Below are 25,416 nucleotides of genomic sequence, written 5' to 3'. Positions count from 1 at the left end.
CCAAACTGCACCACTCCAGCAACGCCGACAACGTACGGCTCAAACGGCTGGAGCCGGAGGAGAAGAGAGGGAACAACAAAAACAAAAAAAAAAGAGAAAAAGAAAAAACAACCCAATTACCAACTCAGTTCAAATCTCCACTGCAGTAGAAGCTGATTAGACAATTAGCATAGCGTAACAGCTCAATAACACAAGGTGTGAGGGACACCAAATCCACTGTCATTACTTCATAAAAGTCACCAAAACCAAATTACCTCAGGAAGTGTGCTGAAGAGCGTGAGACCTCACCCAATCCTCCTTCACAGACTGTGGCGTCAAACCTGGAGCGGTCTCTGCGTCCGTGATGGTGAGATTGTTCTCCTGACGTCGATCTCACACGTCTGCTCACAAGGTCGAGTCTCTGGCAATCACACACTGTGCATTCAAGGTTTAAATGCAGCAATCTCTGATCAAGACAAAATACACCACAGCTGTGAGTCCTGATGACCTGCACGTGAAAACAAGCCTCAGGTGTTCAGGGTGAGGTCCTAATACTCAGCCACACGTCAGCCACTCAGTCCTGAACGCATGCCACCTGGTGGGAGAAACAGAAAACAAAAACAAAGCCAGCCAAACACCCCAGCCCACAACAAGAGACATCTGAGTTATCATGATTACTGAGTTCACATTATTAACTGATGTGACCTCACTCTCACATCATCATTATTAGTATTTTCATTATTGTTATTATTATTAGTAGTAGTAGTCGTAGTAGTAGTATTGTTAAAAAGTTTGACACCTGATGTCAACATCATTAAACAGGGTCTTTAATTCACCTTTTTTTTTTTTCCAAATGTAAAGTCAAGTCCATATACATGTTCAAAATTTAATCTAAAACTCTATTAATCTGTAAAAGGTTTGTAGTTTTTTGTGTAAACCGGCTAAAAGAAGAATTTTATTGTGTTTACAGGACGTACCGCACCCCCGACTATTCTCAAGTCAAGTCCAGAGTCGCCTTTCCCAAGATGCCACCAAAGAGCAGAAACCAGTCTGACCTCCCGTCCTGTGCCAAGAGAGTGAAGAAACTGAGGTACATTTCATAATAAGTTAACATCTCTGTGAAACAGGTTTTAGTTTTGATTGTTAGAGACGTCTGAGTTATCATGATTACTGAGTTCACATTATTAACTGATGTGACCTCACATCATCATTATTATTTTCATTATTATTATTATTATTAGTAGTAGTAGTCGTAGTAGTAGTATTGTTAAAAAGTTTGACACCTGATGTCAACATCATTAAACAGGGTCTTTAATTCACCTTTTTTTTTTTCCAAATGTAAAGTCAAGTCCATATACATGTTCAAAATTTAATCTATAGTTTGTTTGTAGTTTTTTTGTGTAAACCGGCTAAAAGAAGAATTTTATTGTGTTTACAGGACGTACCGCACCCCCGACTATTCTCAAGTCAAGTCCAGAGTCTGCATCCCCCAAAACACCAACAGTCAACCAAAGAGCAGATTCTGGGCTCAGAAACAGTCCAAGACCGTGGACTCAAAGATCCAGTCTGCGGTTGGACAGAGTGTCACGCATAGACCTCAGACTGCTTCATGTTCAGTGTCCAAGGAGGTCAGACTGTCCAAGGACAAGGTCACACTGCTCATACAGGAGGACATTATGCTGCTCGTGGAGCTCTCAGACAGGAGGAATACCATCGATCAGCTGCGAGTAGAAAGGTTCTGGGCTCAGAAACGATCCGAGGTGCCGTCTTCTGTTAACAATGTCAGTGAGACCGTGGACTCAAAGATCCAGGTGTCCTGGGACGAGGACAGACTGCTCCTACAGGAGGACATTATGCTGCTCCTGGAACTCGCAGACATGAGGAATACCATCGATCACCTGCGAGTAGAAGACATGACAAAGCATCTACAGAGGCACTTCTGACTTTGATGACCCCCCCGGACAACACCCCCTTGTCTTGCAAATTTTCTATTTATTATTTCTTTTTAATCTGTCTTGTAAATCAGAGACAGAATGCATAAATTGTCATTGAATGATTAAAAATCATAAACGAACACGTGGAGTGCTGCTCCTGTAAAAGAACACATCCTCCACACATTTAATCACACATTGATCCTAACAAATAAATCATCAATAAATACTCTACATACAGCTAAAGAGTACCAAACAGCTGTTTACAGTGAAAAAAAAACTAATCAAAATTCACTAATGATAATTTAAAACCATGAAGGGTAGAACCTGGTGGAACATGAACTCTCCTGACAGAGATGTCAGCTGGATGTTGATTTATTTTCACATATTTATCTGCAGGAAATCTAGAAATTTCATATCCGTTTTCAGATTAATTTTTGTACCCATATGCACAACATCCCGACTGTGGTGACCAGTAGGGGGAGCTCATCCCCAAGATCTCAAAGAGGCTGGTTGGCAGTCGTTGGAGCAGAGAGCAGGTGGATCGGTGTTTTTGTACAGTTGTAATAAAGTTCGGTGTTTTCTTCACTCCGCAGTCTTTTTCTGAGTGACCCACATGATTTATACTTTTCTAAACACAATACCGACCAGAGGTGTCAAGTAACGAAGTACAAATACTCAGTGGTGTCAAAAGTACACACATTTGTTACTTAAGTAGAAGTATAGATACTGCAGTTTAAAAACACTCTGGTAAAAGTTGAAGTATCAACTTGACCTCTTTACTCAAGTAAAAGTGAAAAAGTATGTGCTAGAAAACCTACTTAAAGTATAAAAGTATAAAGTAACCTTTTAAAAAAAAAAAAGGTAGATGCCACTATATGAATTGAAAGCTTAATTTAAAAACTGATTCGTTCTACATGTGGCCCAAAACCCAAAACCCAAAATTACCCCCCAACACCACCTGCACGAAAATGTTTCAGTTCTAGAAGCTCTGAAATGCAATCTGGGACTATTCCAGACAATAAACTGCAGTGAGTGCAGCATCCATTTAGTGAGAAAAAAAAAAAACTTTCCTTATTCAGATTCATTCCAGTAGTATTCTGCTCTTACTAGGATGCAGCAGTTTTCTAGTTTGGCAGAAAGTTCTGGAGGAAATCACTGAAGAAATTAACAAACTGAAAATATGGTTTGACCAAAACAAACTGTCATTAAACTTAAATAAAACAGGGATGAAATGGAGGTGTAAGAGTCACTAGGTGTTCACAGGAAACACTTATTTATTTCTGTATTTATTTATGTTCATTGTTAGTTGATCACTGATACCGACATATTGAATCTTTCTGGAGAGTAAAACCATGCATTCAACAACCCTCTCTGTTGTGACTAAATCAAATCAAATCAAATCAATTTTATTTATATAGCGCCAAATCACAACAAACAGTTGCCCCAAGGCGCCTTATATTGTAAGGCAAGGCCATACAATAATTACGGAAAAACCCCAACGGTCAAAACGACCGCCTGTGAGCAAGCACTTGGCAACAGTGGGAAGGAAAAACTCCCTTTAAACAGGAAGAAACCTCCAGCAGAACCAGGCTCAGGGAGGGGCAGTCTTCTGCTGGGACTGGTTGGGGCTGAGGGAGAGAACCAGGAAAAAGACATGCTGTGGAGGGGAGCAGAGATCGATCACTAATGATTAAATGCAGAGTGGTGCATACAGAGCAAAAAGAGAAAGAAACACTCAGTGCATCATGGGAACCCCCCAGCAGTCTACGTCTATAGCAGCATAACTAAGGGATGGTTCAGGGTCACCTGATCCAGCCCTAACTATAAGCTATCTGGCTGACTACACCGCCATCTGGTGGTCACAATGAAAAGATCTGGCGTAAAAGTTCTGCCAATTCAACATGCAGATAGATCCATCTTAGATTTGCTGTGGCGACCCAGAGTGCAAACAAGGGAGCAGCCAAAAGGACTTACTTTATCTGGGTTACAAGAATATTTTAGGTGCATAGCCTAAGAAATGCAGTGTGGTGTATTCAAATGAGTAGGTTACCAAACACTTTTGGGAATTTGAATTTACGTCAAGGTGACTGTGAGAGAGAAGGCATCGCCACAGGAGCTACTTTTGTGTATTTGTGTGTATATTTTGGTACATTGTTTTATACCAGTATGTATATCATCTGTTAGCTGACTGAAAAACATATTTATTTGCTCTTATGACTTTATGGCATCATCAGCACAAATCATGTGCTCACCAATTTAATCCAATTTTTTGTTAAGTGGGGTCAGTTGACAGACATAAACTTTTACACATACAAATGAACAATTTGTATTTTGTACTGAAAACTTAACCAGGTAGCTGCCAGTGTTGTATAAAGTACCGGAAAATCACACTTAAGTAAAAGTACAGATACCCATTAAAAAAAATGACTTTGGTAGAAGTTTAAGTCACTGATTGAAATGCTACTCAAGTAAAAGTCTTAAAGTATCTAGTATTTATTGTACTTAAGTATGACAAGTAACGTACAACTAAATGTACTCAAGTACTGAAAGTAAAAGTACAAGTAAATGTTAATAATCAAAAACGGACTGATTTTTTTAATATTACAAAGTTTATCTAGGCTTGTAAATGACTGGTAGTATTAGTCAAAATACTGAAAATTGTGCACATCACACAAAAACACTTCAGAAACAAGGTTTCAGAACCTAAACGAGAGCAGGCTACTCACTAGGTGTTCACACGAAACAGTTATGTATTTCTATATGTATTTATTTATTTTCATTGTTGCATGGTTTTATCTTTCTGTTGTGTTTTGTTTCATTAGGTTCTTTTTGTCTCTTTCTCTAAAATTGTATTGTAACATTATTAGTCTATTATTATGGACTATTATTGTCTATATTATGTAGACTATTATTGTTGTTGCTATAATATATGAATAAAAATAAATTTTAAAAATTACAATTTGACTCTTTTACGACAATGAACACAAATCAACACAAACGTGCTGATGCAAACAGCTTAATGCTAACTTTAACATTGAAAACACCATAGACATGCTCACGCATTAGCATCCGTCCCGTTTTTAAGTTATAAAATACATCTATCAGCTGTTTCAGAAGACCATAACAGGTGGGTCCAGCAGTGGGTCCAGATACCTTCCCCAGCCTCGTCGACAGCTTGCAGGCGGCCACCTGATTCCAAACCCATCACTCCAGGACTGAAGTCACCGGGACTGCGGATCCCCTGGTTCCACCGCTGTGCGGGCCGGTCTCCACTCTGCTAGACAACGTTAAACTCTTCTGCATATCATTTCCTCTGTATACAATTCCATTGTTAAATAAATCCATCTTCTAACGTCCCTTTCTCTGCTCCCTGCTTTTGGGTTCGTCCTCCACTCTCGTCCAAACCGTAACAGTGTTGCTGTTTATGTCAGATGTTGCTGAATATACAGGGTGGGCCAATAAAATGTTAACACTTTTTTTAATTTGTACAATTTCCAAAATAACAAAGATTTCTTTTTTCATTTTCAGGAATATCAATTCCTGAAAATGAAAAAGAAATTCGGAGATTCCCTCTTGAGATGTGTGGCAATGTCATCACAAACTTCAATGTGCGTGTTGCAGCTGTTATCCAAAGAAGAGTGTGGCTTGAACATGTCATCAATTATTGACCTGTGCAGAAAACAAGAGACAAAGTGGGAAACCTTTGGTATCCAATGCAGAACCGGCCCAAGGCATACGCCAACTATGCGGTTGCTTAGGGCCTCCACGCCACCAGGGGGCCCCGAGAGCACCAAGACGTTGTGATAAAAAAGTAAATATATACATGAAATTAAAATAATATTGAATAATTTAAACGAAATTGTATTACACCCGAAAAAAATAAATTCATTTTGACAAAATACCAATACTAGGTTAATTGATGCCTCCTGTTGGCTGCTGCCACCGTTGGGCAAATTTAGATGCGCCGCTTGGGTCAGGTGGTCGATGAATAATCATGAGGAAAGAAGTGAGTGTAAGTCATGTCTCAGAAAAGAAATGATCCCTCTGGAGCGGAGAAAAGAAAAAAGAAGAAGTTGGAAGACGACAAAGGTAGGTTTGCATGTCCAATATTACAATTTTTGTTGTCATTATTTGCGAAATGCTCCGTTCGTTTAAAGTGCTTTAGGTGTCTTAAAGTCAGAGGCGATTGCTCTAAGACTGTAAATGTCGAAAAATAAGTGATCAAATATATACTGTTGTGTCTACATGTCATTGACTAAATATGCGCTGCAACGCGCTCAGCGTTTGTTCAGAATCAGCTTCTTATCACTGGGAACAACGCGGCTTTCCTCTCACTCAAACCCGCAGCTTCACAGTGCTTTAAACAGTGTAGCGACACAAAGCATGAGGTGCAACGAGACGAGTCATTGGATAAATGCTGGGCTTTGTCCCGCCCATCGGACGCTCAGTGTGTCCCCCGGGTCTATGGGGCAGTGGGCGGGCCTCGGCTGGGCCGGACGCTCAGCATCTGCATGATGATTGGATGATCTGTCTGAGGCTGAATCCCTTTTTGATTGACAGTGAAATGAGCGAATCAGCGATCTTTTGGTGTAAACATCCGTGGGAGCATTTTCATTCTGTTCTGAGTTGAACCGGAGACTTTCCTAATCCTCTTAGCGGCATTTACTTTGTTAAAAACGACGAGCGACAAATCGAGCTTCTATTTCTGGTGTTTTTTTGTAGCTGCTTGTGTTTGGAGACTGACTTCTATCACTCTTTCTGACTTCTATCGCAGTTTCTGTCCCTACCGAGCAGCGGGTGCTGCTGAGCTCCTCCACCGTCACAAAGCGCTCACAGGCGGACAAACTTCACACGAGCCTCGCGCCAGTCCCAGCTAGCGAGCTAGCTAGGTAGCAAGCTGCACATAATGGCAGACAATTTGAATGTTGTGGACCGGATTTTGGCGAAGCCATTTGATAGTCTTCCTTAAGAAGAAAAACTTAAACAGCAGGGCAGATCAACTCCTCAGATTAATTTGGTGCAATGTTTGTGCATTGCTATGCACAAACATTGCTGTGATGTTGTGGATTTCTATGTTCATTTTGGAGATTAAGTATTGTATTTATTATTTATTTAATTTTGATTACAACTTTATTTTTCTGTAAGATAATGTGAATGTCATTTGATTCTATTTTGAATTTGGATATTGAACATTTTGCACACCATTGCACATCTGAAAGAAATTAAACTATTTAACGTGTTTACTATAAATGCAGTCTCCTGCCTGCTGATGTTACTTTCAAATAGTTAAATTAATGAGCCATACTTATACATCACTCTGTATGTAAAAGTTAATTAAAACATATTTATGTGTTTGCTACCCCTTTAAGGTTTAAAAACAAGAATGACACCTGTGTGATGTAAGATAATTACAAATAATGCTAATGATTGTGGGTACGTTACACACATAACAGTGTAGCCTATGGAATAATGAGGCATCTGATGCTGAGGTGATGGTAGGGGGCCCCCAAATGAAATTCTGCTCAAGGCCCCATAAAAGCTTGGGCCGGCCTTGATCAAATGTTAATTTGATGCTTCTGTTACAAGTCTGTAAATAAAATTTTCAAATAAGTTCTCATTTCAAAAACTTGTGGATGATCAAAAAATGGTAACATTTTATTGGCCCACCCTGTATAATGTGGTCCTGTTTGGTGAGATGATGCTGCATATATATATAGTGTTGCTGTTTATGTTGGATGCTGCTTTATGTACAACGTGTTGCTGTTTATACAAGATGTTGTGCTATATAGTGTTGTGTTTTTAAGATGCTGCTGCATATATATAATGTGTTGCTTTTTATGTCGTTTGCTGCTGCATATACAGTAGTGTTCAGAATAATAGTAGTGTTATGTGACTAAAAGATTAATCCAGGTTTTGAGTATATTTCTTATTGTTACATGGGAAACAAGGTACCAGTAGATTCAGTAGACTCTCACAAATCCAACAAGACCAAGCATTCATGATATGCACACTCTTAAGGCTATGAAATTGGGCTATTAGTAAAAAAAAAAGTAGAAAAGGGGGTGTTCACAATAATAGTAGTGTGGCATTCAGTCAGTGAGTTCATCAATTTTGTGGAACAAACAGGTGTGAACCAGGTGTCCCCTATTTAAGGATGAAGCCAGCACCTGTTGAACATGCTTTTCTCTTTGAAAGCCTGAGGAAAATGGGACGTTCGACATTGTTCAGAAGAACAGCGTAGTTTGATTAAAAAGTTGATTGGAGAGGGGAAAACATATACGCAGGTGCAAAAAATTATAGGCTGTTAATCTACAATGATCTGCAATGCTTTAAAATGGACAAAAAAAAAAAAAACCAGAGACGCATGGAAGAAAATGGAAAACAACCATCAAAATGGATAGAAGAATAACCAGAATGGCAAAGGCTCACCCATTGATCAGCTCCAGGATGATCAAAGACAGTCTGGAGTTACCTGTAAGTGCTGTGACAGTTAGAAGACGCCTGTGTGAAGCTAATTTATTTGCAAGAATCCCCCGCAAAGTCCCTCTGTTAAATAAAAGACGTGCAGAAGAGGTTACAATTTGCCAAAAAACACATCAACTGGCCTAAAGAGAAATGAATATTTTGTGGACTGATGAGAGTAAAATTGTTCTTTTTGGGTCCAAGGGCCACAGACAGTTTGTGAGACGACCCCCAAACTCTGAATTCAAGCCACAGTTCACAGTGAAGCATGGTGGTGCAAGCATCATGATATGGGCATGTTTCTCCTACTATGGTGTTGGGCCTATATATCGCATACCAGGTATCATGGATCAGTTTGGATATGTCAAAATACTTGAAGAGGTCATGTTGCCTTATACTGAAGAGGACATGCCCTTGAAATGGGTGTTTCAACAAGACAATGACCCCAAGCACACTAGTAAACCAGCAAAATCTTGGTTCCAAACCAACAAAATTAATGCCTCGGAGATCTGAAGAAATCATGAAAAACTGTGGTTATACAACTAAATACTAGTTTAGTGATTCACAGGATTGCTAAAAAAGCAGTTTGAACATAATAGTTTTGAGTTTGTAGCATCAACAGCAGATGCTACCATTATTGTGAACACCCCCTTTTCTACTTTTTTTTTTTTTTTTTTTTTTACTAATAGCCCAATTTCATAGCCTTAAGAGTGTGCATATCATGAATGCTTGATCTTGTTGGATTTGTGAGAGTCTACTGAATCTACTGGTACCTTGTTTCCCATGTAACAATAAGAAATATACTCAAAACCTGGATTAATCTTTTTAGTCACATAGCACTACTATTATTCTGAACACTACTGTATTCTGCACTAACCCATGGCACCCTGGGTAAACAGTGATACGTGTTACCACTGACACATGACGCTTTTCTCCAAAAGGCTTTTACAAAGTACAGTTCAGTAACTTTAACCTTTGACATTTTGAACTTTAGGCCACAGAGCCAACATGCTTCTTGGGGTCACTATGCCTAATGCATATTCCAGTTTTGGTGACAATCTGTCCAGTACAACTGAAACAAACTTGCTCACAAGCAAAATGTCTCATGACTGACTGACTGAATTGTCCTCAACAGTATCTATCTGAACCCAACGTTTCAGAGTTTAATATGTACTTTGTAAATTTTGCACACCCACTGAGTCCGTTAATCTTACACTTGCTGTCCTAATCACATGAAATAATATATATATTTGATGGCCTCAGTTTTTCATGCTAATTTGACAAATTTTTCATATTTCAAAATGCCAGCAGATTATTATGACTCATAAAGCACTTAAATGTAATCTGCATGATTAATAAAGACACATGACCTCCAGTTCCAACAAAACAATGACATCACTCACTTGAATAAATAAAACTTTATTTTAAGAAGGAAAGATATATTTTACAATATGTCATTTTACATCGGTTGAATATGTGCTGATGCACTATTTATACATTCATCTTAATCATTGTATCCACATTTAGAATATGTCATTTGACAACATCAAAGTGAAACTGAAGGGTTTTGTTGTTGTTGTTGTTTTGGGGGTCCGTTCTGATTCATTACACTGATGATACATTCAGACATGGAGATCCAGTGTAGAGAAGAGACTCATTTGTTAAAGCAAAAATAAATTCAACTGCCTTGATGAAAAAAAAAAAAAAATCAAAGAACAAACTATGAATCAGAGTCACTGAGCAGTATGTGGTCTGACTACAAGCGCACACAGCGGGTTTGGCTGAGCAGGATCTCAGCCAGTGCATGCATGCACAAGAAAAAAGGTGCAAAATTGTGAATGAGAGATGGACCTAAAGCTACAGTAAGCAGGATTTAGAGCCGTTTATGAGCAGCAATTAAATATAGGCTTCATAACCACCTTCTCATTAGAGTATAATATTTGTAACAATGAATCAATGAGTCCTTCATACCTACGTGGGAGCGGGCCCCACGCGTTGATACTCTGTCTTTTGCATTCTGCAGTGTTGCCAAAAGACAGAAGAAAAAAATAAGAGGAACAGTCGGTTGCACTTTCTACTGGTAGCTCATGCAGGTTAACACACTCCTAATCATTGTGAAATGAAGGATCGTGTATATGTGTGTGTGTGTATATATATATATATATATAGGTAGGTAGGTAGTTGGCATTTTTCAAGGGTGGTAATAAATTAAGCAATAAGTTGGAATGGTGTGTGAGTCCAGAATGTTTTTAGAACCTTAGACCTCAACAATCTTTAGAAGAGGAACTCAAGTCAACCCTTTTAATTTCCTGTTAATTATGTAATTTCTTAATGTTAATTTACTGTCTTAATGCATTTATAAATTGTTTAGGTTCTTGTTATCATATACACACTATTATTATTATTATCATCATTATTTTTTATTTTATTATTACTTCTATTTTGTCATTTGATTTTTAAATGGTCCACAATGGAAATAAGTGTTTTCACTTTGTCATGTCATCCTTGTATTTTTAATGCATTTACAATTATATGCACTCACACGCTCATGCGTTTTTATAAAGATGACTTGCTGCCCCCTGCTGGAAAGGCATGTGAATCCAAAATGTAATTAGCAATGTTAGCTAATATTCATCATTTCTCCAAAATTATTAGTCCTATCAGTGTTCTGTTTTGGCACCATTCATCCTTGACTCAAAATAAAAAAGCACGCCAAACAGCAAATGTTGCTGTGCTGTTTGTCACTAAACCAAGTTGCACACGCGCGCGCACACACACACACACACACACACACACACACACACACACACACACACACACACACACACACACACACAGCTGCTGTCAGCAAGTGTTTTGAATTTGACAAACATATTGGTTGAAGACGTTAAAACCACTAAATATTTTGCTCATGGTACCAACATGAAACTTAAGTCCCTTATGGTGAGAGCAACATTCAGCTACAAAAACACAATGAATCAATTAACACTAACAACACTGTTAAACTAACATTAACAACATTTAAAACCTCAAAACCCTGACCTCCCATGGTGCATTGCAGCACAGCATCCATTGTTTATTGGTTAGCTATAATGGCTGATTTCTCTAAAAATATTTCTCCTATCAACTTTCCATTTTTGCAGTGTGTGTGTGTGTGTGTGTGTGTGTGTATATATATATATATATATATATATATATATATATATATATATATACATACACGAGGTCTGTTAGAAAAGTATCCGACCTTATTATTTTTTTCAAAAACCATATGGATTTGAATCACGTGTGATTACATCAGACATGCTTGAACCCTCGTGGGCATGCGAGAGTTTTTTCACGCCTGTCGGTTACGTCATTCGCCTGTGGGCAGTCTTTGAGTGAGGAGTGGCCCACCCTCTCGTCGATTTTTTCATTGTTTAGGAATGGCTCAGAGACTGCTGCTTTGTTTGATCAAAATTTTTTCAAAACTGTAAGGCACAACTGAGTGGACACCATTCGATAAATTCAGCTGGTTTTCGGTAAAAAATTTTAACGGCTGATGAGAGATTTTGGTCTGGTAGTGTCGCCGTAAGGATGGTCCACGGTGCCTGACGGCGATCTGCGCTTCGAGGCGGCAGCGTCTCGCTGTTTCAAGTTGAAAACTTCCATATTTCAGGTTCTGTTGACCCAGTAAGTCGTCAGAGAACAGAGAACTTTCAGAAGAAGTCGGCATGAGGAGTTTATTCGGACATTCCATTGTTAATGGACATTTTGTAATGAAAGAACGTGCGGGCAGAGTCGCGTGTCGGGCCGGACCCGACCGCGGGGGGTCGCGACAGGAAAAACACCTCCGTTGGAAACCTTAACGGACAAGTTGGAACATGCCCAGCTGTTAAACAATTTCTCAGTTACTCACTTGTTGAAAGTCATCAAAAGCCACCTGAATTTTACAAATGGTTTTCAACACGGAGGTGTTTTTCCTGTCGTGGCGCACACAGATTCGCCGAGTCGTCACGGAAATGACTCGGCCAATTTGCGCGCACGTCTTTCATTAAAAAATGTCCTTAAACAGTGGAATGTCCGCATAAAGTCCTCATGCCGGCCTCTTCTGAATCCTCTCTGTTCTCTCACGACGTCCTGGGTGAATTAAGCCTTAAATTAGGATGTTTTCAGGTCGAAACAGGCCGACGACGGCGCCTGGAAGCGCTGCGCGACGTCCCGCTCCGTGGGAAGTCCTTACACCGACAGAAACACCCCATAATCTCTCATCAGCCGTTAAACTTTTCACCGAAAACCAGCTGAATTTCTCGAATAGTGTCCACTCGGATATTCCTCACAGGTCCAGAAAAAATTTTTGATAAAGCAATGCGCGCCGTCTCGAGCAGCATGTGAAACAAAGGAATTCAGCCGAGAGGGCGGGACCACATCTCACTCAAGGCCTGTCCACAGGGAAATGACGTCACCGACGCGTGAAAAAACCCACGCATGCGCACGAGGGTTCAAGCATGATTGGTGTAATCGCATGTCATTCAAATCCATATAGTTAAAAAATAAATAAATAAAAGGGTCGGTTTATTATCTAATAGACCTCGTATATATAATACTTTTTTACTGTATGTTTTTCACAGAAGTAAAAATCGTACCTGTTTTCTGTATTGTCAGCTCTTTATTATTAATAATAATAAATGTTATATACACACACACACACACAGTGTATCAAACAAGTATTTGATCCACTGTTGATTTTGCAAGTTTTCCCAACTACAAAGAATGTAGAGGTCTGTAATTTTTATCGTACGTTCACTTCAACTGTGAGAGACAGAATCTAAAAAACAAAACAAAACATAAAATCACATTGTATGATTTTTAATAATTAATTTGCTTTTTATTGCATGAAATAAGTATTTGATCACCTACCAACCAGCAAGAATTCTGGCTCTCACAGACCTGTTAATTTTTCTTTAAGAAGCCCTCTTATTCTGCACTCTTTACCTGTATAAAAGACACCTGTCCACACAGTCAATCACACTCCAACCTGTCTACCATAGCCAAGACCAAAGAGCTGTCTAAGGACACCAGGGACAAAACTGTAGACCTGCACAAGGCTGGGATGGACTACAGGACAACAGGCAAACAGCTTGGTAGAAGACAACAACTGTTGGTGTAATAATTAGAAAATGGAAGAAACACAACATGACTGTGAGGATGATTCTGAGAAAGCCCAGAACTACACAGGAGGACCTGGTCAATGACCTGAAGAGAGCTGGGACCACAGTTGCATAGATTACATTAGTACAGTGATGGGCACAGCTAACCAAAAAGTTAGCTTTGATAACCGTTAATCCGCTAACTGAAAAGTTGACTTTTATAAAGCTAAACCAATAAATCACTAAAAAAATTAGCAGAAGTTACAGATAAAAGCTAAACCGCTAATTTTCAGTATTGACTTCAGTACACTGGCAGCTACTGACACGAGTCAGCGCTTCTGTCTCAGATCAGCCTTCTATCAGCAAAAGAGACCTGGTAACCAAAGCAGAAAGGAGGAAGAAAAAAGATCATTTATCTTCACACCACACAGACCTGCCAGCATATCATGGGAGTCATGCACAAGCAGACAGTTTTGACTTATGGTTATAATTTTAAACGAACTAATTACAGGCAAGTTATTGAAATTAATGTCACATCTGTCATTTTACAAAGTGAAAATATCAGCTATATATTTTAGTTTAAAAGTAATGCACTAATTTTGCTCCAGCAGGGGACCTCAGAATTCCCTTTCCCAGGCCACATTGACCACCTCTGACTGGGGGATCCTGAAGCATGCGATAAATACCTTATCAGATGTGATAAGGTATTTATCACATATAACAACAAAAATAAATAACAAGAACCATATATCAGGCACATATAAAGTGAGGAAAATAAGTATTTGAACACCCTGCGATTTTGCAAGTTCTCCCACTTAGAAATCATGGAAGGGTCTGAAATTTTCATCTTAGACACATATCCACTGTGAGAGACATAATCAAAAAAAAATCTGGAAATTACAATGTATGATTTTTTTAATAATTTATTTGTATGTTACTGCTGCAAATAAGTATTTGACCCCCTACCAACCAGCAAGAATTCTGGCTCACACAGACCTGTTCATTTTTCTTTAAGAAGCCCTCTTATTCTGCACTCTTTACCTGTATTAATTGCACCTGTTTGAACTTGTTACCTGTATAAAAGACACCTGTTCACACAATCAATCACACTCCAACCTGTCCACCATAGCCAAGACCAAAGAGCTGTCTAAGGACACCAGGGACAAAACTGTAGACCTGCACAAGGCTGGGATGGACTACAGGACAACAGGCAAGCAGCTTGGTAGAAGACAACAACTGTTATGATTATTTATTAGAAAGTGGAAGAAGCACAAGATGACTGTCAATCTCCCTCGGTCTGGGATATCATGCAAGATGTCACTTTGTGGGGTAAGGATGATTCTGAGAAAGCTCAGAACTACACAGGAGGACCTGGTCAATGACCTGAAGAGAGCTGGGACCACAGTCACAAAGATTACATTAGTAACACATGATGCTGTCATGGTTTAAAATCCTGCAGGGCAGCAAGGTCCCCCTGCTCAAGCCAGCACATGTCCAGGCTCGTTTGAAGTCCGGTGACCATCTGGATGATCCAGAGGAGGCATGGGAGAAGGTCATGTGGTCAGATGAGACCAGAATAGAGCTTTTTGGAATCAACTCCACTTACCATGTTTAGAGGATGAGAACAACCCCAAGAAAACCATCCCAACCGTGAAGCATGGGGGTGGAAACATCATACTCTGGGGGTGCTCTTCTGCAAAGGGGACAGGATGACTGCACCGTATTGAAGGGAGGATGGATGGGGTCATGTATTGTGAGATTTTGGCAAACAACCTCCTTCCCTCCGTAAGAGCATTGAAGATGGGTCCTGGCTGGGTCTTCCAGCATGACAATGACCCCAAACACACAGCTAGGGCAACTAAGGAGGGGCTCTGTAAGAAGCATTTCAAGGTCCTGGAGTGGCCTGGCCAGTCTCCAGACCTGAACTCAATAGAAAATCTTTGGAGGGAGCTGAAACTCCAAACCTGAATGATCTAGAGAAGATCTGTATGGAGGAGTGGACCAAAATCCCTGCTGCAGTGTGTGAAAACTTGGTCAAGAACTACAGGAAACGTATGTCCTCTGTAATTGCAAACAAAGGCTACTGTACCAAATATTAACATTGATTTTCACAGGTGTTGAAATGCTTATTTGCAGCAGTAACATACAAATAAATTCTTAAAAACATCATACATTGGGATTTCCGGATTTTTTTTTTTTTTTTTTAGATTATGTCTCTCACAGTGGACATGCACCTAAGATGAAAATTTCATACCCCTCCATGATTTCTAAGTGGGAGAACTTGCAAAACCTCAGGGTGTTCAAATACTTATTTTCCTCACTGTATATATATACATATATATATATATACACACCCACACTTTTGTGGTTAATAAATTACACTGGAATATAAGTCACAGACCCTCCTAAACTAGTTAAAAAAAAAAACAAAAAAAAAAAACCCACATGCAACCTATACTACAGAAAACATGGTACTCATGACGAGAAGGAAAGGGAGTATGAATCTCCATCACTATAGAAGCAAAAATATGAAGCAAACAAATTTCTGAGTGGCAACAGCATGATGCAACCTCACCACCAGATGACACTAAATTCTGCACACTGTAGCTTTAAAGAAATAACTGCTCAGTTTAATGTAACAGAAATCCCATTTTGCTGAAGCCAGTTTAAAAATGTTCTAAACAGCACATTCAGGTGTCTTGATTTGGGCACACAATGTGTCCACCTAAGCTATCTTTATTTTGGATTACATTATTGTTCTTACTGTTCTTGCTTATTTTCATAAAAACTTTCAGATAAACTACAACTACCAAAGATAAATGGTACAGGCACCACTTTGGGAGTTTGACTAATAATTATGAACAAATTAAAACAAACGTGAAATGTGTAACTGGATTTTCAGTCAGCACTGAACACATCACGATCACTACAGATGGTGTAGAAAAGCTAATGTGACTCATTCACCCTGTCAAAGAACAGACTCTGGTGGCTCATGAGCTAAGACTTTCCAAATCAGTTTTCTGATTGAGAAATGTTCCATGTTGAGGAAACGGGGAATGGAGACTAACCCACTGAGTAGTAACTCTTTACCGTTCTGCTCTGCGTGTGTATCACTTCAAATGCATCACACAAATCCTGTAAAAATCTGTCGGGATTCTTCCTAGATGCCGGTATCAGGGCGTGCAGGCAAATCTGTGAGGACCGGCGTCCGTGGTGCTCACAGCTCCTCGCTCTCCAGCGCGACCTCAGGGGGGGAGCTGGAGAACAGGATGGGGCTGGTCTCCGACGTGGAGAACGTTGACTTGATGTCAAGCCCCTGACCTGTCAGGGCGCCGTAGCGGCTCCCTGAGCTGACCTTCTTCATGGGTGTAGGGATGCTCTGATGCCACTGCGCTGAGGGGAGACAGTCAGTTCTGGGATTACTGCACAGACAGACACATGACGTGGCACGTGAACAAATAAAACCCATAGCTACACCGGTACCATAAAGATCAAGCCTGCAAGTGCATGATACGATCCCGGCCTCGTTCTTCGCAGACACCGTGTACCAGCCGGCATCATCTTTAGTTGTTGGCTGGATGAGGAGACACACGTATCCCGTAGAGTCCTGGTACATGCTGAAACAAACAGGAGACAAGTCAGTCTCATTTCAGACCAAAGTACAGCATGAGGACTCTCCTCTCATACGAACCTGAATCTCTCCTTGGTTCTAGGAATGGTGTCATTGTCTTTTTTCCAGAAGATGGCTGGAGAGGGCAAACCCACCACCCGACACTCCAACCTGACAGGACTTCCCTCAGGAATACCCATGTTCTGCAGCTTTTCCACAAACTGTGGAGGGTGCTTCATCTCTTTCTCTGAAGTGGACATGATTTCCATTAGCACATCGCTCGTGTCAGTCTAATCAGCTTCGGCGGTTTAGATCCAAACCCCAACAACACTTTTCTGTCTTTAGCTCTTTGAATGTTTCTCTTTGTATTATCTTCATCCTTTCGGACATGCAGTGAGGTCAATCCAACTGTGTAAGGTAGAGTACTACTTAATACCCAGACGTGCACAAATGCAGTCACTGGAGCAATGGGGCCGGGGGGGGGGGGGGGGGGGGGGGGTGCAGTGGACAGAGGCATTGCCAAATGTGAATAAATAGTTGATTTGTGTTTGAACACTAAATAAGACTTCTCTGATTTCTCTGAGTCATTAAAAGCTTCTCAGTGACTCATTAACAAACCCCTCTCACCCCCCCCCCCCCCCCAAAAAAAAAAAAACAATGTTGTTCAGGGACATGCTTGTATTTAAGGTGGGCCTCTGTCTCTGGGGAGAGAGAATCTGGGGGTCTCTGGTCATTGGGTGCTCTCCCTGGTTCAACTCCTTGGGTAATGGCTCACAGTGTGGGCATGAGCCCTCTAAGGGGTGTCGTTTTGTGGTAGGGGCTAGAAGGGGCCTGATTGGTTGATGTGAGGGGTGGGGTTCTACTCCCACCCATAGCAAGGTAGTTGTAGAGTGACCTTGGGGCATTTGTCCGGGGTCTCTGCCTCTTGCACACCCCAGGTCCTACCCCCCTGAATAGTGGATCCCTCGGGAGGATGGCAGTGAGGGTGGTGTGCTGCAGGGTTGTTCAGGGCCCCCTCTGGATTGTATGGGTCACCTCCTGTGTGGCTGGAGTTGGTGCCCAGCACCAGCAGCTGGGTGGGCCCCCTTCTTGTCTCTGGTTTTGGGGACCTTGCCCTGTTCTCTTTGCATTTTTTTCAGACCCTGCTTGGTGTTTGGGCTGGGGATAAGTGGCAGTCTGTTTCCTATATCACATGTTCGCACACACCATTGGGTTGGGTGCACCATCTCATTGAGTCTGTGGTTCTTGTGCCCTTTCTCGCCTCCTGGTAGCATTGCATATTGAGCTTATTATTCAGCTCTATTCATAGTTGCTTAAAAACTTTACCTGGTTGACAAATTGCAATTAACTGCAACTAAAAATACGAAGTCCCTTCGGTATCAATCTTGTTTTCACTCGGAGTCGCCACAGCAGGTCCAAGGAAGTCATTCCTGAAGCAATTCCGCATTGATGAATGGGCAGAGGGAGCCTTGAACAGGGAACTTTCCAAACTGGAAGCAAGTGCAATTAACCACAATTGCTGGATATTCCTGTGATTTTTTTTTGGGGGGGGGGGGGGTTGTTTGCTTGTTTTTTCAGACATAGATGAACCGAATGGGGGAAAAAAAAACTTTTACATAAACTGGAATGCTCATCAAAGACAGAATAAACTAAAATGGGATTATACTTGCATGTCCCTGAATATCGGTTAAAAATGAAAACATGTTGGGAAAATGGAATGAAGCTTTTCAGCTTCCAAATGGGGCAAATTAAAATGGTTGAGAAAAACTGTCCTCAAGTGAGACACTGTATGTACACACACAATATTGTCCTTACCCACAACTTTAAGTTCTAGACTAAAAGAGCTCTGCCCGGCTTTGTTGCTCGCAATGCAGGTGTACATTCCACCGTCACTCTTCGTTACAGGGTCGATGACCAGGGAATGGATGCCATTCTCTCGTACCAGCATTTTGTGGTACAGGTCTGGATAAATGGGTCTTCCATTGAGCAGCCACATCAGCTCTGGATTGGGTAGACCACTCACCTGGAGAACAGGAAGCCTGATGAAAAACTGCAACACCCTGATTTATTTTGTGCCCGGCCATGTTGCCTACCTTACAGTCTACTCTGCACAGTCTCCCTTCGTGAGCTAGCATGTCCCCCGGAGCCTGAAGGAAGTGAGGTTGAAAGAAGCGCTGCGGACTTTGATCACTTTCAACCTCCTGAACGCGTGCTCGCACTCTGAAATCACAAACACGGGAGATGCAAACATCAATAAAACTGTCACCACAATATCAGTGTCAGTATCAAACTAAACTCTCTGTACTGATAACAGCATAGGGCCCGGATAGCAAAAATGTAGATGAGTAGGTGAGTGCATCCCAGGGCGTTTTGTGTAGACAACACAAAAGCAAAAAAATGCTACTGTTTTAGAACATGCAAAATTAAACAAGTAGATTAGACAGAACTTTATTAATCCCTTGGGAAGACTCCCTCAGGGAACTTAAGGTTCCAGGAGCATTGTATAGCACTACACAGGGTAAGAAGCACACAGAGTATCAAAAGTAAAAAACAATTTGCAAAATGTGAATACAAATATAACTGGTTTACTGGCTACTACTGTTCCTCTCCTTCCTGTCCTCTGTCTTCCTGTTACTCCTCCTCCCCCTGAGTGAGGAGTTGTACAGTCTGATGGGCTGGGGGACAAAGGAGTTTTTCAGTCTGTTGGTCCTGCACTTGGGAAGGAGCAGTCTGTGGCTGAAGAGGCTCCTCTGGTTGCTGATGACGGTGTGCAGAGGGTGACTGACATCGTCCATAATGTCCAGCAGTTTGTCCAGTGTTCTCTTCTCTGCCACAGTCACCAGAAATCCAGCTTCATGCCAACCACAGAGCAGCCCGCCTGATCAGTTTGTCCAGCCTGGATGTGTCCTTCTTGATGTGCTGCCCCCCCAGCACACCACGTGTAAATTATAACATGTGGAATTATGAAGCCATAAATATGTAATTATGAAATCAAAAGCATTTTTAGGAAGAAGAGTGTGGTGTTTTGTTTTCTTTTCTAACTAATGCTTATTGTCAGGATGTGAGTTTTTGCTTTGTTGTATTTTATGTTTTGGTCTGCGTTGTTTGTTCAGTTGTTTTCTGTTATGTTTATTCTCTTGCAGGGTTTTTTCCTGCTTGGGTCTGTCTGTCCCTTTCTCTCTTGTCTGTCTCTTGGTTCTTGGTGATGGGCGTTTCCCTCTCTCTGGCCACACCCTTGTTCCGGTGCTTTCCATGCACACCTGTTCCCTGTTTGCAGCTCATCACCTGGATGTATTTAAGTTCCACTGTTTGCTCTGCTCTTCGCCAGATTGATGCATCTTGTACCGTCTCTCCAGCTCTGTTTTGTGTATTCTTGACCTGCTTGTCTCTTGTGTGTTTTGACCACCTGCCTGGATTACGGAACACGCCCAAGCCCGATGTTCCTTGTACTTCTGCTCTTGTTGGCAGTCCAACAAGAGCAGGGATTCACTGCACATCTCCCTGCAAACTCCTCCTGCTCACCTCTGAGAGTGGATCGGTATGAGATGGTGTCGGGGAGGTCCTGTTTGTACTATCAGATGACCCGAGCAGCTGGCACGTCCCTGATAGCAAAACAGCAGCAAACAATAAATCACATTTTGCTCTGAGTGAGACCAGTGAGGTGCAGGCTGAGACTGAGGCTTTTTCACCTGCGGATTAGAGGCCATGATGGTATAGTTGCCGTCGTCATCACTGGTGGTGGATTCGATGTGTAAGGCGCACAGTCCATCCCCCTCTCTTATCTTCTTATAATGAACATTCTTCCTTAAGATCTGCTTGCCGTCTTTGAACCAGTAAACCTGGTGTGTGAGACAGATGTGTGAGCAAACTACGTCATCCTTCTGGAGAAACCTGCACAGATGCTGACCTCTCACCTTTGGAATTGGGATTCCCAGGACTTTACAAGAGAGAGTCACCGGCACACCTTCCACAGCTTTGAAGTTCTTCAGCTTCTTGTCAAATATGGGAGCGATGCATTTCCCCGTGGGGATGTCGTCGTGCTGCACCTCGTCATCTGACTCGTCCACCGGCGCCCGCTCCAAACGGAACTCAATCTCACTCATCAGCCTCTGCTCAAAACTGGAAACTTTGTACTCCTGGAACAAGAAAACTACTTCAGAAAAGCAGTCATCATCAGGTTAAACCTCTGATCCTCTTTCTGCTGACAGCAAATACTTAATAAAAACATCAGTTTTATAGCATGCACTGCTGATGGAAGCAATAATCAGGAACATATCGTGCAGCTGTTCAGCGGCAGTGATGTGAAAGCTACAATTTATACCAAAGATATAAACTGTGACTTTAAACCACCTGACGGGAAGCATCATGCACACACACACACACACACACATCTGTCTGACAACTAACCAAAGTAAAGCTGAGGGTAAAACAGAGAACAAAGAAGAAAATGATTGTAAAGGCAGAGTTTCATTCATTTGGAGCCTAAATCATCAATTTTGCAAATGTTTTTAACTGATTCCCAATGAGACACTGCTGTCACAAATAAGAACGGCACCTACAAGAACAGTAAATGGTTAAATATTTAACTTGTAAATTTCTTTGTGAAAAGTGGCGTAAAGGACAATGTTTAAAGAAACATGACTGATCCATGAAATGAGCAAAGACTCGATATTTGTTCTTACCCCTGTGAAAATCTGTATGATGTAAGATGGTTCTTCAATTGGTTATGTGCCCCAGAACAGCAAAAGGAAATGGTTGAAGAATTTTAATGGGAGGACAGTGATCTATAATGCCATGAAAAGTAACTATTACAACCCCAATTCCAATGAAGTTGGGACGTCTTCAACCGAGCCGAGGTCTTCAACTCCCACCTCCGGGAGAGCTTCTCCCAGATCACAGGGGAGGTTGGAGACATGGAGTCCGAGTGGACCATGTTCTCCACCTCCATTGTCGATGCGCCCGCTTGTAGCTGTGGTTGCAATGTCTCTGGTGACTGTCGCGGAGGCAATCCCTGAACCCAGTGGTGGACACCAGAAGTAAGGGATGCCGTCAAGCTGAAGAAGGAGTCCTACTTGTCTTTGTTGGTAGGTGGGACCCCAGAGGCAGCTGACAGGTACCGGCAGGCCAAGCGTGCTGCAGCCCGTGCGGTCACAGAGGCAAAAACTCGGGTCTGGGAGGAGTTCGGGTAGGCCATGGAGGAGGACTATCGGTCGGCCTCAAAGAAATTCTGGCAAACCATCCGACACCTCAGGAGGCAGAAGCAGCTCTCCACCCGCACTGTCTACAGTGCGGGTGGAGAGCTGTTGACCCTGACTGGGGATGTTGTCGGGCGGTGGAAGGAATACTTCGAGGATCTCCTCAATCCCATTGTCACATCTTCTGAAGAGGAAGCAGAGACTGGGGACTCAGAGGCAGACTCATCCATTACCCAGGCCGAAGTCACCGAGGTGGTTAGAAAGCTCCTCGGTGGCAAGGCTCCTGGGGTGGATGAAATCCTTCCTGAGTACCTTAAGTCTCTGGATGTTGTGGGACTGTCTTGGCTGACACGCCTCTGCAACATTGCGTGGCGGTCGGGGACAGTGCCCCTGGTTTGGCAGACCGGGGTGGTGGTCCCTCTGTTTAAGAAGGGGGACCGGAGGGTGTGTTCCAACTACAGGGGGTTCACATTCCTCAGCCTCCCCGGTAAGGTCTATTCCAGAGTACTGGAGAGGAGAATTAGACCGATAGTCGAACCTCAGATTCAGGAGGAGTTTTTTTCCTGGTTTTCTTCCTGGTCACGGCACGCTCTACACGCTCTATCGGCTGCTCAAGGGTTCATGGGAGTTCACCCAACCAGTCCACATGTGCTTTGTGGATCTGGAGAAGGCGTTTGACCGTGTCCCTCGGGGCACCCTGTGGGGGGTGCTCCGGGAGTACAGGGTCTGGGGTCCTTTGCTAAGGGCTATTCGGTCCCTGTACGACCGCAGCAGGAGCTTGGTTCACATTGCCGGTAGTAAGTCAAACCTATTTCCAGTGCACGTTGGCCTCCGCCAGGGCTGCCCTTTGTCACCGTTTCTGTTCATTATCTTTATGGACAGAATTTCTAGGCGCAGCCAGGGTGTAGAGGGGGTCTGGTTTGGGAACCACAGAATCTCATCTCTGCTGTTTGCAGATGATGTAGTTCTGTTGGCTTCATCAAATCAGGACCTTCAGCATGCACTGGGGCGGTTTGCAGCTGAGTGTGAAGCGTCCGGGATGAAATTCAGCACCTCCAAATCCGAGGCCATGGTTCTCAACCGGAAAAAGGTGCTTTGCCCTCTTCAGGTCGGTGGGGTGTCCTTGCCTCAAGTGGAGGAGTTTAAGTATCTTGGGGTCTTGTTCACGAGTGAGGGACGGATGGAACGTGAGATCGGCAGACGGATCGGTGCAGCAACTGCAGTGATGCAGTCGCTGTATCGGACCGTCATGGTGAAGAGAGAGCTGAATAGGGGGCAAAGCTCTCGATTTACCAATCGATCTACATTACGATCCTCACCTATGGTCATGACATTTGGCTCATGACCGAAAGAACAAGATCGCAAGTACAAGCGGCCGAGATGAGGTTCCTCCGCAGGGTGGCTGGGTGCTCCCTTAGAGATAGGGTGAGGAGCTCGGTCACTCGGGAGGAGCTCGGAGTTGAGCCACTGCTCCTCCATGTAGAAAGGAGCCAGTTGAGGTGGCTCGGGCATCTTTTCCGGATGCCCCCTGGACGCCTCGCTGGAGAGGTGTTCCGGGCACGTCCTATTGGGAGGAGGCCCCGGGGAAGACCCAGGACACGCTGGAGGGACTACATCTCTCGACTGGCTTGGGAACGCCTTGGGGTTCCCCCGGCGAGTGTGGATCGGGAGGTCTGGGCGGCTTTGCTTGAGCTGCTGCCCCAACTTCATTGGAATTGGGGTTGTAGAATGCAGTAGTACTAAATGTAAATGTAGGAATAATAACCACAACAACATCCTATCCATCACCACTGCAAACAAGAAAGGACTCAAGCCGATCCTTGATATAATTCCACCTCCACCTTAAATGCCTCTGTCATTCCTACTGCATATCTCACCACTGTCATACTGTCCTTGTACATGTCCTGCACCACCTTCACATACTCCTCTGCCATTCCAGACTTCTTCATACAGTTCCACAAGTCTTCTCTTGGCAACCTGTCATAAGCTTTCTCTACATCCACAAACACCTTGTTACATCTATACTTCTCCATCAGCACTCTCAGACCAAACATTACATCTGTAGTGCTCTTTCTCGGCATGAAACCATATTGATGCTCACAGATCATCATTTTTCTAAGCCGACATTCTACTACTCATTCCCATAACTTGCTGATCAGCTTAATGTATCTGTAGTTACTGCTGCTCTGCACATCACCCTTGTTCTTAAAAATAGCAACCAGCACACTTTGTCTCCAAGTCTCAGGCATCCTCTAACTTTTATTAAACAAAATTATGGACCCGACTGTACATGAAAATCTAATGTGACATTTACAAAACAGCTTTTGTTGATACCTACGTACACACAAGCTTCCTAGTCTACCGCAGTCAAAAACAAGATAAATGTCTCAGTCACTGGCTCTAAAATATTATACATCTTTGTTTAGCGTTATATTCCAGCTGGTGTGTTTTCTAACGTTTGAGTGACATGACCAACTCACATCTTGCTGTGTCTCTCTGATGATATTGCCATCCTTCTGTATCTAACAGGCAAATTTACATTTCAAATAACATTAATATTCCAATATTGCTGCAACAATGTTAGCTTAAAAGTGTATGGCCTTTGGTTTTTGTAGCTGTTAAATAAGGGATTCATAATATGACATTGCCAATATGATCAAAATTCACGCTGTCTGGAAAAAACGAATAATTATTTCCCCTGAAGGGAAAAATTTCAAACAAACAGAGGCCTTGAACTACTTATGGTAGTGACCTGTACAGTCTATAGATCACATGGGGGCGTCTCCTGACTTGTACAAGGGATGCTGGGAAGCACACGGTGACAGCCAGTCAGAGTAGAGAGGCGTGGTGATGTCAGCTGGCTGCTTGTTCAAACAAAATACACCAAAATCATGGAAAACGCTCTGAAACAGTTTATTTGTGTATAAATGTGATTCTTACATATTTAGTAAATGTTAGTGAATAATAAACACTTTAACATCTAAAAATGCTGTTTTTGAAACCCGATAACTCTGAAGTGATTTATAAGACATCTTACAGATGTTAGCATGCACACCCTGTGCATGTGCATCAATTTCTGGTCATTTCAAAACCTCATGTATGTACAC

General features: G+C 42.2%; 1 protein-coding gene across 1 annotated transcript in view; it reads right to left on the bottom strand.

Moving 5' to 3' along the window:
• Positions 1–16,031: 16,031 nt before the first annotated feature.
• LOC117523617 (myopalladin-like) overlaps positions 16,032–25,416 on the bottom strand; it is a 27,852-nt gene continuing 18,467 nt past the window's right edge. Inside the window, exons 9-16 of the mRNA XM_034185188.1 lie at positions 21,029–21,250; positions 20,804–20,953; positions 20,637–20,716; positions 19,208–19,334; positions 18,930–19,137; positions 17,196–17,361; positions 16,988–17,121; positions 16,032–16,897 (exon numbers count right to left, since the gene is read on the bottom strand). Of these exons, the coding sequence (XP_034041079.1) occupies positions 16,722–16,897; positions 16,988–17,121; positions 17,196–17,361; positions 18,930–19,137; positions 19,208–19,334; positions 20,637–20,716; positions 20,804–20,953; positions 21,029–21,250 (1,263 nt within the window). The 3' untranslated portion in view covers positions 16,032–16,721. The remainder of the gene's footprint in view (positions 16,898–16,987; positions 17,122–17,195; positions 17,362–18,929; positions 19,138–19,207; positions 19,335–20,636; positions 20,717–20,803; positions 20,954–21,028; positions 21,251–25,416) is intronic.

The sequence above is a fragment of the Thalassophryne amazonica genome, chromosome 13, assembly GCF_902500255.1.
Source record: "Thalassophryne amazonica chromosome 13, fThaAma1.1, whole genome shotgun sequence".
NCBI classification, from domain to species: Eukaryota; Metazoa; Chordata; class Actinopteri; order Batrachoidiformes; family Batrachoididae; genus Thalassophryne; species Thalassophryne amazonica.
The sequence above is the reverse complement of the archived record's forward strand: the minus strand, read 5'-3'. Positions and strand labels throughout refer to the sequence as shown.